The sequence below is a fragment of the Anomaloglossus baeobatrachus genome, chromosome 1, assembly GCF_048569485.1.
Source record: "Anomaloglossus baeobatrachus isolate aAnoBae1 chromosome 1, aAnoBae1.hap1, whole genome shotgun sequence".
NCBI classification, from domain to species: Eukaryota; Metazoa; Chordata; class Amphibia; order Anura; family Aromobatidae; genus Anomaloglossus; species Anomaloglossus baeobatrachus.
Window position 1 is genome coordinate 742465731 of NC_134353.1, and position 13717 is coordinate 742479447.

The 13717-nt window shown below is 49.9% G+C and overlaps 1 protein-coding gene across 1 annotated transcript in view; it reads right to left on the minus strand.

Moving 5' to 3' along the window:
- OGFOD2 (2-oxoglutarate and iron dependent oxygenase domain containing 2) overlaps positions 1-11264 on the minus strand; it is a 50073-nt gene extending 38809 nt beyond the window's left edge. Inside the window, exons 1-2 of the mRNA XM_075322985.1 lie at positions 11100-11264; positions 6937-6993 (exon numbers count right to left, since the gene is read on the minus strand). Coding sequence (XP_075179100.1) covers positions 6937-6993; positions 11100-11219 — 177 coding nt within the window. The 5' untranslated portion in view covers positions 11220-11264. The remainder of the gene's footprint in view (positions 1-6936; positions 6994-11099) is intronic.
- Between the last annotated feature and the right edge of the window lie 2453 nt (positions 11265-13717).

Genomic DNA, 13717 nt, shown 5'->3' on the forward strand with positions numbered 1-13717 from the left:
AGGGATCGTGGGCGTGCCTCAAACAAAGTGCGGGAAACTGGCGTCCCACTGTGCCCAGTGTGAGGGCTGGAGTATGCAAAGCAGACTCCAGCCCTCTGCGCTGACATTCTATACAGCGTCCCGCCCTTCCCCTGACTGGCAGGCCTGGGGGCGGGAACGAAACGAAACTAGGCCGCAGAAAGCCGGGGACTCGAGTAATAAGCGCGGCCGTGATATATGCACGGCCAGCGCGGAAGTCCCCGGCGCACCACAAGTCCCAGCCGCGCCGCAGCGCTGATAACAGTGGCCGCGCGGCAGTTTCAATACATGTCCCCTCTCAGCAAAGCTGTAGATAGGAATGGCACCAGCGCGCAGCGCTGTTGTCCCCGGCGCACTAACACACCCAGCAATGCTGCAGTGTGCGCGCGGACTGTACGGGGACACAGAGTACCTTGTCGTAGCAGGGCCCTGTCCCTGACGATACTCCGCTCCATATCCAGCAGATTCCCCAGGGGCTGTGGACGGAGCACGGTCTCTGTGCCTGGAGACCGGTAAATCCTACTTCACCCAGAGCCCTAAGGGGGATGGGGAAGGATGCAGCATGTGGGCTCCAGCCTCTGTACCCGCAATGGGTACCTCAACCTTAACAAACACCGCCGACAAAAGTGGGGTGAGAAGGGAGCATGCTGGGGGCCCCATATGGGCCCTCTTTTCTTCCACCCGACATAGTCAGCAGCTGCTGCTGACTAAACAGTGGAGCTATGCGTGTATGTGTGCCTCCTTCGCACAAAGCATGAAAACTGAGGAGCCCGTGATCCCACGGGAGGGTGTATAGCCAGAAGGGGAGGGGCCTTACACTTTTAAGTGTAATACTTTGTGTGGCCTCCGGAGGCAGTAGCTATACACCCAATTGTCTGGGTCTCCCAATTAGGAGCGAAAAAGAAAACCACATAAAACTGCGATTTTTCACCTAATTTGTGAATTCTACATGTATTATATCGTGAGTTGTCATACGTCAGCAGTCCATTCACATGAAATCGATCTTTTACACTCTGCTTACAACCACATAACTGACAGATTACAGCTAATCTGCCTGTGTGAGCAAAATGGCGATGGGACACTGGAGTTGGCTGGGGAAGGGGCCGTATGAGGGTGGGAAACAGGGCATCCACCGCCCACACTGTGATGCCTGGAGGCTGAGCAGTGGGCGGAGTCGGGGGCAGAACGGCCTGCAAGCCAATAGCGCTGCAGCAGGGGGCGTGGGTGGGACGCAGGGAGACTAGGCCGAGACCAGGGCCTAAATTTTCAGCCGCCCGAGGGGGAGAAGTTAGGGGAAGACTGTCCTACCTGACATCTGCGGCGCCACTCCAGGGATGGTCCGGTGTGCAGGAAGAGGGCTCTGCACTTGCCTGTGTGCAGCGCACACCTGAAGGTAAGGCTGTGGGCTCCAGGGACGTGTGGAGAGGCGTCCGGAGAGGCAGAGAGGTGGACGCTGGGTGGGGGTAGAAAAACTCCCCTGCAATTGTAGGCAGCAATGCGGGCCCCATCCGAGATGAAAAACGCTGCGGGGGTCCAGCCTCTGTAGTTTGTCCCCGTGCGCCCTTTGGGGTGATACCGCAGGGTGGATCAGGGGTGCCCGTGGAATATCTGCCCCACATGCAAACCCAGGAGTGGTACCACGGGAATGGACGGGGGAGAGGGCCCAACATCTCAAACCTCTGCGACCCTGGGGAGTGGTACCCACAGGGCTGGAGGGAATGAGGGCGAAAATATGCGACACTTGCAGAAACAGAGAAGCAGGAGAATGAGAGCGATGAGCGTCGCCAAGAAAAAATGAAAAATATGCAAGAAAAATGTGGCTGAGGGGGGCTGAGAGAGCCCACATCAGCCTCCTACGACACTAAGCAAAAACTGATTTAAGTCCGCCTCCGGCTCAGGGTGTACACTGCCAGGGAGGAGCTAACCTTTTTTGGTCTACTTAGTGTCAGCCTCCTAATCACAGCAGCATACACCCATGGTCCTGTGTCCCCCAATGAAACGAAATAGAAAGGTAATTTATTACCTGGTTTTTGCTATGTAGTCTGAGCGCAGCATAATGTAGGGGCAGATATTTTGATTCCAGCAATTATCACTTATTTGGTTGCAGTTTTGATAAAATCACAGTTCTATCTGCTGCAGATCTACCAGTTTAGTAATGTGGGCTGGGTTATACAGAGTATATGAATATGGAGGACTACATGGCAATAAGTTTACTAGTCCTGTAAACAAGACCTCCTGTTAAAAACACAGATTTTTTTCAAAATTACATCAAGCAGCCCAGTAAATGACACATCGCTGGAATCAGTATCTCTGTCTCTACAACATGCTGTCCGCAGATCAGGTGTCAAAAACCTTCTTGTAGAGTCCCTCTATTGAGGGGGTTAAGCAACTACACAGCCATACTGCTACTTCCATATATAAAACATGCTGACTGGCTCAATTTAAAGGGAACCCGTCACCAGGTTTTCCCCTGTAGCCTGCGGTCACCACCGGTAAGCCCTTGTATGCAGCATTCTAGAATCTATATATATATATAATTGCCTTATTCTGTCTGTCTGTCTGTCATGCTCCAAAATTGTGTCCTTACGGTGACACAAAGCTGATTGGCCGCTGGGCTCGCCATGGCCCCGCCCCCCCACACGGATTGGCCTCTCGCCCCGGCTCTCTGCAGGCCCCGCCCCCCTCACGCAATGCACGCTCGCTCTGGCCCAACTGACACGGAGCTCCGACTCCCAGGTGAGTACACACACACACACACACATCAGATCACACTCACTCTCACACACACCTCACACATCACATCCACACACTCACAACATCCTGGGATATCGCTTGCTTCTACACCGGCTCCGTCACGATACCAGCAGCGCCAGACATAACCTTGCGATGCTGGGATCTTGACAGAGCCCGTGAACGCTGGTAACCATTATACACATCGGGTAACTAAGGTCCCTTGGTTACCCGATGTGTATCATAGTTACCAGTGTACACCGGCTCAGTCAGAATCCCAGCAGCGCCAGACATAACCTTGCGATGCTGGGATCTTGACGGAGCCCGTGAACGCTGGTAACCATTATACACATCGGGTAACTAAGGTCCCTTGGTTACCCGATGTGTATCATAGTTACCAGTGTACACCGGCTCAGTCAGGATCCCAGCAGCGCCAGACATAACCTTGCGATGCTGGGATCTTGACGGAGCCCGTGAACGCTGGTAACCATTATACACATCGGGTAACTAAGGTCCCTTGGTTACCCGATGTGTATCATAGTTACCAGCGTACACCGGCTCACGGTACACATGTGCAGGGAGCCAGCATTATACTCCTCTCCCCCCAGGACTACTTCTCCTATTACAGTCCTTCTATTATACTCCTCTCTGAGTATAATAGGAGAACTATTATAGCATGGGGGATGTAGCACGATGGGCTGCGCAGCATGGGGGATGTAGCACGATGGGGGATGTAGCACGATGGGGGATGTAGCACGATGGGGGATGTAGCACGATGGGGGATGTAGCACGATGGGGGATGTAGCACGATGGGGGATGTAGCACGATGGGGGATGTAGCACGATGGGGGATGTAGCACGATGGGGGATGTAGCACGATGGTTGGATGTAGCACGATGGTTGGATGTAGCACGATGGGGGATGTAGCACGATGGGGGATGTAGCACGATGGGGGATGTAGCACGATGGTTGGATGTAGCACGATGGGGGATGTAGCACGATGGGGGATGTAGCACGATGGGGGATGTAGCACGATGGGGGATGTAGCACGATGGGGGATGTAGCACGATGGGGGATGTAGCACGATGGGGGATGTAGCACGATGGGGGATGTAGCACGATGGGGGATGTAGCACGATGGGGGATGTAGCACGATGGGGGATGTAGCACGATGGGGGATGTAGCACGATGGGGGATGTAGCACGATGGGGGATGTAGCACGATGGGGGATGTAGCACGATGGGGGATGTAGCACGATGGGGGATGTAGCACGATGGGGGATGTAGCACGATGGGGGATGTAGCACGATGGGGGATGTAGCACGATGGGGGATGTAGCACGATGGGGGATGTAGCACGATGGGGGATGTAGCACGATGGGGGATGTAGCACGATGGGGGATGTAGCACGATGGGGGATGTAGCACGATGGGGGATGTAGCACGATGGGGGATGTAGCACGATGGGGGATGTAGCACGATGGGGGATGTAGCACGATGGGGGATGTAGCACGATGGGGGATGTAGCACGATGGGGGATGTAGCACGATGGGGGATGTAGCACGATGGGGGATGTAGCACGATGGGGGATGTAGCACGATGGGGGATGTAGCACGATGGGGGATGTAGCACGATGGGGAGTGCGCAGCATGGGGGATGTAGCACGATGGGGAGTGCGCAGCATGGGGGGATGTAGCACGATGGGGAGTGCGCAGCATGGGGGGATGTAGCACGATGGGGAGTGCGCAGCATGGGGGGATGTAGCACGATGGGGAGTGCGCAGCATGGGGGGATGTAGCACGATGGGGAGTGCGCAGCATGGGGGGATGTAGCACGATGGGGAGTGCGCAGCATGGGGGGATGTAGCACGATGGGGAGTGCGCAGCATGGGGGGATGTAGCACGATGGGGAGTGCGCAGCATGGGGGATGGAGCACGATGGGGAGTGCGCAGCATGGGGGATGGAGCACGATGGGGAGTGCGCAGCATAGGGGATGGAGCACGATGGGGAGTGCGCAGCATGGGGGATGGAGCACGATGGGGAGTGCGCAGCATGGGGGATGGAGCACGATGGGGAGTGCGCAGCATGGCGGATGGAGCACGATGGGGAGTGCGCAGCATGGCGGATGGAGCACGATGGGGAGTGCGCAGCATGGCGGATGGAGCACGATGGGGAGTGCGCAGCATGGCGGATGGAGCACGATGGGGAGTGCGCAGCATGGCGGATGGAGCACGATGGGGAGTGCGCAGCATGGCGGATGGAGCACGATGGGGAGTGCGCAGCATGGCGGATGGAGCACGATGGGGAGTGCGCAGCATGGCGGATGGAGCACGATGGGGAGTGCGCAGCATGGCGGATGGAGCACGATGGGGAGTGCGCAGCATGGCGGATGGAGCACGATGGGGAGTGCGCAGCATGGCGGATGGAGCACGATGGGGAGTGCGCAGCATGGCGGATGGAGCACGATGGGGAGTGCGCAGCATGGCGGATGGAGCACGATGGGGAGTGCACAGCATGGGGGATGTAGCACGATGGGGGGTGCGCAGCATGGGGGATGTAGCACGATGGGGGGTGCGCAGCATGGGGGATGTAGCACGATGGGGAGTGCGCAGCATGGCGGATGGAGCACGATGGGGAGTGCGCAGCATGGAGGATGGAGCACAATGGGGAGTGCGCAGCATGGAGGATGGAGCACGATGGGGAGTGCGCAGCATGGGGGATGGAGCACGATGGGGGGTGCGCAGCATGGGGGATGGAGCACGATGGGGAATGCGCAGGATAGGGGATGGGGCACGATGGGGGGGTGCGCAGCATGGGGGATGGAGCACGATGGGAGGTGCACACCTCCCCCCAACACACACACACACACACACACACACACACACACAGGGAACCACAAACACCGCCATACACAGACACCCACACACACAGGGGCACGATGGGGGGTGCGCAGCATGGGGGATGGAGCACGATGGGAGGTGCACACCTCCCCCCAACGCTGCACACACACAACACCCAACACACAAACACCGCGGCATACATAAATATACGCACATACCGCACAACACACACATTGCACAAAACATACCTCCCCCCAAAACACACCACACCCACACAAACCGCGCAACACACACACACACACACAAACGCGACAGACACACAGCGCTCCACAAACAACGCAACACACATACAACACCGCTCTCACCCCCCGCCACACCCAGACAACACCCAGAACATGTACAGCGCCCTGCACAAACACTTGGTAACTACACACAACAACATATATATATATATATATATATATATATATATATATATTATATATATATATATATCTCTCTATAACAAAAATCATACATGAACTACACAATACGTAAATTCTAGAATACCCGATGCGTAGAATCGGGCCACCTTCTAGTACTGTATATAAGAGCCCAGGCCGCTCTGTAGAACATAAAAAAAAAAAACCCACCTTTTATTATATTCACTTATTATACTGTCGGGTCCAATGGGTGTTGCTATTCTCGGTCAGAGGTTCCCATCATCCTTCCATCGTCGCCCCCTTCCCTGCTCCATCATCCACAGAGGCCGCCATTGCACTCCTGCCCACGCGCACTTTCATTTGCCCTACTCAGGGCAGAGCAAAGTACTGTAATGGGCAGGCAAGGGGAAAGGTCAAAGACCGCCTGTAAAAACTCTAAAGGGGTTGTCCCCTTTAAAAATCTTCATGCCAGGCTACAGTTTCTCATAAAAGAAAACTGCTATTTCCTTACCATTTCTAGGTCCAGGATGGAGTATCTGGAGCTGCGCTGAGGTCAAGTTGACAGTCAGTGAACTCCGCAGCTCTAAAGGGGTGCTCCATCCAAACAGGTAGAGCCGCTAATCTAACAGATTATCTATGGCGCTGTCAATGTGATGTGAGCGCCGCAGCCACTGCCAGTCACCGCAATCAGGGCCAACACTTCACACTGGAGTTGGTGAGAAAATAGCTACGGTACTTTATAGCCAACTGCAGCAGGGTCAATACTTTTAATTTGTTACTATTTTTTTCTGGTACAAGAAAGCTCTATAAATAAGGGTTGTTTTTTCAGGCCTTTGTCACATTTTCATTAAATAGTTACAAATTATTAGCATGCTTATGCGATAATTTCATCATTAAATGAATGAATAGCCATCCTGCAGCTATATCTTACCTTTTCCAGCACATGTGAGAACTGGTCCGCACCATGGCATCCTCTGCTTTGTAATGCCTGAAATATAAAATGGATGAAGAATAATAAACCTTCTATAAGTAATGTCAACAAGTTTCACCAAACATTCACCATCTGCTCTAGAATGGGATGAGACCCTTTCTATATCTTATTTTTTTTAGATGGTAGTTTTTGGGTTAGGGCAATTTCGCACTGCAATCCTCTCCCCGTTCAGTGGTCCCATTGGGCTTCCATCCGGAGCCCCCGCAAAACGGGTTTGAGACATAGACGTTAATGGTGCAGATGAAGTCACGGTGTGCTCTGTCGTGCACCATTTTCGGGAGTATTCAGTCCCGACAGAACCACTGAACGGGGAGAGGATCTCAGTGTGAAAGCAGCCTTAGGCTAGGTTCACATTTCCGTTAAAATGTATCAGTCACAATCCGCGGCTATGGTAAACAACTGCATCCGTTTAGCGGATTCCGTTGTGTCCCATAGACTTGTATAAGTGGCGGGTGCGACTGATTACTTTGCGTTCCATCCGCTGCGCCGCAGTCAGTCGTTTTTGGACTGACCACCGGGCGGGAGCAACGCAGAATGTAATGTTTTTCTGGCCGTCAAAATTAATGCGCCGCGCAGGAATCCGTCGCCATCCGTCAAGCTTGTAATGGATGTCTATGGTGCAGGATTCCGTCGTAATCCGTTTTACAACGGAATCCAGCGCTGGATTCCGTCATGCTCTACTGAGCATGCCCAGGATGTTTGGCACACCCACTGGGCTGTTCCAAACACAAACGGATCATAACTGATCCGTCAAAAAACAGATGCACAGCGGATGTAACGGACACAACGGATCAGTTTTTTCACAAGATTCCTGCGAAAGGAATCCTGTGAAAAACACATCCGTTGACATCTAAAAAACAACTGATCCGTTGCTGATTGATCTGACGGATTTAAAACAACGGAAATGTGAACCTAGCCTTAGAGAGTTTTCAGATCTTGGATCCTGTGGCATATTTGTATGCCGACTATGAACAGATCCAGCATATTTTAGTTCCGTCTGCTGTAATCCTATACACTATATCAACAAAACTATTGGGACTCCCTTTGCAGCCAAAAAGCGTCCATTCTGCTAGGAAAAATGTTGGAGTCTGTGTGACATCAAATGTGTTCTTATGGATGAAAGAGTTAAAATTTCAGCAATGCTAGATAAGACAGCCTGGCTCATAATGGCGTTCTAGTTCAGCACTATGGTGTCGGACTGGGTTGAGTTCAGGACTCTGGAGGAACTTGAATAGTTGCACAAACTCACCCAACTGTACCATTATGGACCATGCTTTGTGTACTGGGGCACAGTCAGACAGGCAATGTTTTCCTGGTATTCACCAAAGCCAGACTCACCCATCAGACTGCCAGGTACAAAATAGCCATTTGTCACTCGGAAGCTTAACCTTGTGCTTGTAGCCCTTTGGCCATGGAAACCCATGCCATGAAGTTTCCTGTTTGTGGCTTTTGTGCTAATGTTAAAAAGGGGTTGTCCACTACTTTTACATAAATCATCAATGTCCGATTGGCCGGGGTCTGACACCTCACATACCTGCCGATCAGCTGTTCCCGATCCCGGTGGCGGCAGCTGGAAATGCTCAGTTCCGGAGCTGCTCAGCCTTCTAATAGCGGCCGCAGTTGGGTACTAAACATTTTCCTTTAATTCAGATCAACAATGGGTGGATGTGCAGTACCCAGCTACAGCCGCTATCAGAAGACGAAGCAGCTCTAGAACTGAGCATTTCCAGCTGCCGGAATCGAGAACAGCTGGTCAGCGGGAGTGCGGAGAGTCAGACCCCGGCCAATCAGACATTGATGACTTATCCTAAGGATAGGCCTTAAATGTAAAAGTAGTGGACAACCCCTTTAATAGCAGATTTCCTTACTACATACTTCATTTTATAAGATGTGGCAAAGAGACTAATAGAAATAGGTTCGTCCAAATATTGACCATATAGACTGTATATTCACTGAAGACATAAGCAGATTTTACTAATTATTTATTCATTCTTTGTTTATAAACAAAACGGTTACAGAATCAGGCTAAAGTCAGCATAGCATACTTGACAAAAGCAAAGTGGACCCGTATATTACAGTAAAATCATATGACAGGCATCAATGGCCTCCGAAAGCAAAACAGAAAACCGCAATATAATTGGAATGCTACAGTGCAGTATTAAGCTTCATTAGAGGGAGAAGTGGATTAATGTTCAGTGGATTCACACGAGGCGACCATTCAACCATGGCCCAGAAGAAAGGCAATCAGGTCAAGGTGCCAGAAAGCAGCAGGCGACTCTATTTACAAGAATTCCATCCAGTAAAACCACGTTTTATAAAGCCCGATATCTGCTGTATAGAAAAGCTGTCAAGTCCTCCACATGCACTAAAATTGTTAACCTTGGAAATCCAAAAGCACAGACTAGGTGGGGTAGCTTTCTTACAAAACAAAGGATTGCATACTCTTGCAGCCATTTCCAAAAATCTTAGTAGAAATCATTTATAGGAGGATACGCCGGCCTCAAACTGGAAGAGGAACAGTCCAGGACCCATTTTGGATGTATGAGAAGAGAAAATTCAGCTCACAGAGTTGCTATGATCCGCTGTATATCCAGGGCTGCGCACGGAGGGCTAGGCTGCCATAGAAGAATCAAGGAAGAAAAATTTCCAGCGCGGTCCAAAATGTCTTGTAAAAAATCATCTTTATTTATAAATCCATAAAATAGGAGTTTACAGGCGGTCAGCAGGATATTGCATAGATATTATTTAGACCCCACAAAGCTACGCGTTTCGACGTGAGTCTTAATCATGCTCAGCACCTTCCCATGTCTTCACCTTTTACTGACGCAGCTCCGCTCCCATAGCACAAGTCTGTAACTGGCTTGGAAGTCAAGTTATATCACAAGTTCACAATGCATCTCTATGAGAGCCAGAACCAGGCTCTCATTTGGTGAAAGATTGACTTCAACCACTTCACGACCGAGGACGTACCGGTATGTCCTAAATCATGAAAGGGTAATACATATATTACCATATTTACCATATGTATTACCATATAATACATATTACCATATGTATACAGGGACAGTTAGGCAGGAATTAGCTCCATACACCCAGCACTGCTCGTGGTTGTGTGTGCATATTGCACCTGACAGGTTCACTTTAAAAAAAAAACATACACATATTTTGTATTTCCGCATTCAGAAATGTCCGATGAAAATATAAAATCAATTCATCTGATCGGTAAACAGTGTAGCAGCAAAAAAAAAAACAAAAAAAAAACAAAAAAACAAAAACAAAAAACAAATGCGTAAAAGTACGTTTTTGGTCGCAATTTTTATGCAAAATAGAAAAGGCGCATCTGCACAAAAATGGTATAATGAAAAATGTCAGCTTCAGATGCAAAAAAATAAGCCGTCACTGAGCCCCAGATCCCGACAAATGAGAACGTTATGGGTCGCGGAAAATGGTGCAAAACGTTTGAGGACAAAGTTCAGAATTTTTGTTTAACCCCTTAGATAAAAGTAAACCTATACATGTTTGGTATCTACGAACTGGTACCGATGTGAGGCATCATACCGACACATCAGTTTTACCATATAGTGAACACAGTGAATAAAATATCCCAAAACAATCATGCAATCGCAATTTTTTTTGCTGTTTTCCAGTACACTATATGGTAAAACCCATGGTTTCATTCAAAAGTACAACTTGACCCACAAAAAACAAGCCCTCGTATGGCAAGACTGACAGAAAAATAGAAAAGTTACGTCTCACATAAGAAAAGGAGGGGAAAAAATAAAACGGAAAAATTGCCCAAGGGTGAAGGAGTTAAAGCACCACTCCAACGCTGAGGGAAAAAAAAAAAACACTGGAGGGGTGGTGCTTTTAAAAACTTAGGAAATGTTTACAATTGTACTTCAGTAACCATAGGAATATCCAACCTATATTTTGTGTCAGAATCCCCAGAAAGCATTTATTGTAAGTGGAAAAACCCACACACCAGAATACACAGAGGTAAATACATAGCAATTTTGTTAAAAATTGGGGAAAGCTTGTGCATTTAATAAAAAACGCAATATGTGAACACTGCCTAATAAGAGCAGCATGGAGGCGCAGAATACCGCCTGGTAGTCCCTGCAGAACTGCTGCTCCTCGGTGAAGCGCACGTGCAGCCGGTGCTCCTCTAGGTAGATGTTGTCCGTGTAGAAGCAGGCGCAGGAATACGCGGCTCCGGCCGTCATCACTGTGCAGTCTCCACTCTGTGCAATCAGTTCCGGCTACATCACGTGACTCGGGAGCGTAAGAGACCGTCTACAAGTTTACACATCACACACAGCCTATGCCGCGCGCGTCTCATACAGCAGCTGGGTGTTTTGTCACGGTCCCTTATGAGACTGGTGTCACAGTAAATGTAAACCCCCGGAAACATGCCGCATCGCCCCCCAGTTATTGTACTCTATGTGCCCAAATATCACTGACAGCATCAAGCACGGAGGGCTGTGCCCGGCATGGAGCCCCTGCAGGTGGCGGAGGAGGTGGTGGAGTCCAGTCCTAACAAGCTGGAGGATATTTACAGGCTGCTGGCGGAGGGATCTTTCCCATCATCTTCCTGCTCCATGAAGAAGAAGAACTTGAAGAGATATGCGCGCAAGTTTATTCTGGAAGGTAAATCATGTGTGGGTGACCGGTGACTGATCGGTCCGTATATTCTGTCACTGACCAGACGACATAACGCGTTACCGTGCACTGCCCCCGCCATAATGTGCCCACAGTCACAGGCACCGTACAAGTGCAGCACAACTCCTGCACAGTACGATCTCAGCACCTGCACAGTACGAGCTCAGCACCTGCACAGTACGATCTCAGCACCTGCACAGTGCGATCTCAGCACCTGCACAGTGCGATCTCAGCACCTGCACAGTGCGATCTCAGCACCTGCACAGTGCGATCTCAGCACCTGCACAGTGCGATCTCAGCACCTGCACAGTGCGATCTCAGCACCTGCACAGTAGGATCTCAGCACCTGCACAGTGCGATCTCCGCACCTGCACAGTGCGATCTCAGCACCTGCACAGTGCGATCTCAGCACCTGCACAGTAGGAGCTCAGCACCTGCACAGTGCGATCTCAGCACCTGCACAGTGCGATCTCAGCACCTGCACAGTAGGATCTCAGCACCTGCACAGTAGGATCTCAGCACCTGCACAGTAGGATCTCAGCACCTGCACAGTAGGATCTCAGCACCTGCACAGTACGATCTCAGCACCTGCACAGTACGATCTCAGCACCTGCACAGTACGATCTCCGCACCTGCACAGTACGATCTCAGCACCTGCACAGTACGATCTCAGCACCTGCACAGTACGAGCTCAGCACCTGCACAGTAGGAGCTCAGCACCTGCACAGTACGATCTCAGCACCTGCACAGTACGATCTCAGCACCTGCACAGTACGAGCTCAGCACCTGCACAGTAGGAGCTCAGCACCTGCACAGTAGGAGCTCAGTACCAGCACAGTAGGAGCACAGTGGCCTCCATAATCCTTAATGGAAGAAGTTTGGGGTGATGGTGGAATATGGGAGGTTGTATATAATTTTGTGTCTAGGTTCGTATTATAGGCATTGTGTTCTGTCCATTCTATGTATTATTTGTCCTGTCTGCAGGGTTATAACCCCCTGCAGTGCTTCTGTCCCTAGATCTGGGGGAGGGGGCCTGGAATCCACCCAAACTCTCTGTTTACCTGGGGGATTATTCATTCTGTCTGAGAACTTCAAGAGAGAAGAGAGAAGCCTTATACTAAAGCTCCAGAAGCAAGGACTAGGGGACACAATATGCAACTGGGTAAGGAATTGGCTAAAAGATAGGAAACAAAGAGTAGTCATAAATGGTACATTCTCTAAATGGGCTATAGTCAGCAGTGGGGTGCCGCAGGGATCTGTACTAGGACCAATTCTTTTTACTCTCTTTATTAATGACCTTGTGGATGGGATTGATAGTACAGTGTCAGTCTTTGCCGATGACACCAAACTATGTAGGATATTAAAAACTGACCTGGATAGTACAATATTACAAAAAGATCTGGATAAGATGTCAGAATGGGCAGATACTTGGCAAATGAGATTTAATGTTGATAAATGTAAAGTAATGCACCTAGGACGGAGTAATCCTATAGCTGCGTATACATTAAATGGAAGTAAACTCGGGACTACAGAACAGGAGAAGGACTTGGGTATTCTCATTACAAATAAGCTGAGCAGCAGCACTCAATGTCAAGCAGCAGCTGCTAAAGCAAACAAGATTTTAGGGTGTATAAAAAGAGAGATTAGATCCCGTGATCCCAACGTATTGTTACCCCTCTATAAATCACTTGTAAGGCCACATCTGGAATACGGGATCCAGTTTTGGGCTCCACATTTTAAAAAGGACATTCAGAAGTTAGAGTCAGTTCAAAGGCAGGCAACTAGACTACTACAAGGAATGGAAGGCCTCCCATATGATGACAGGTTGAAAAAGATAGATATGTTTAGCTTAGAAAAAAGACGTCTCAGAGGAGATCTCATTTATATGTATAAATACATGTGTGGTCAATATAAAGGACTAGCACATGACTTATTCCTTCCAAAGACAGTACTAAGGACCAGGGGGCACTCACTGCGAGTGGAAGAAAAGCGATTCCAAAACCTAAATAGGAAAGGGTTCTTTACAGTTAGAGCAGTCAGACTGTGGAATACACTACCACAA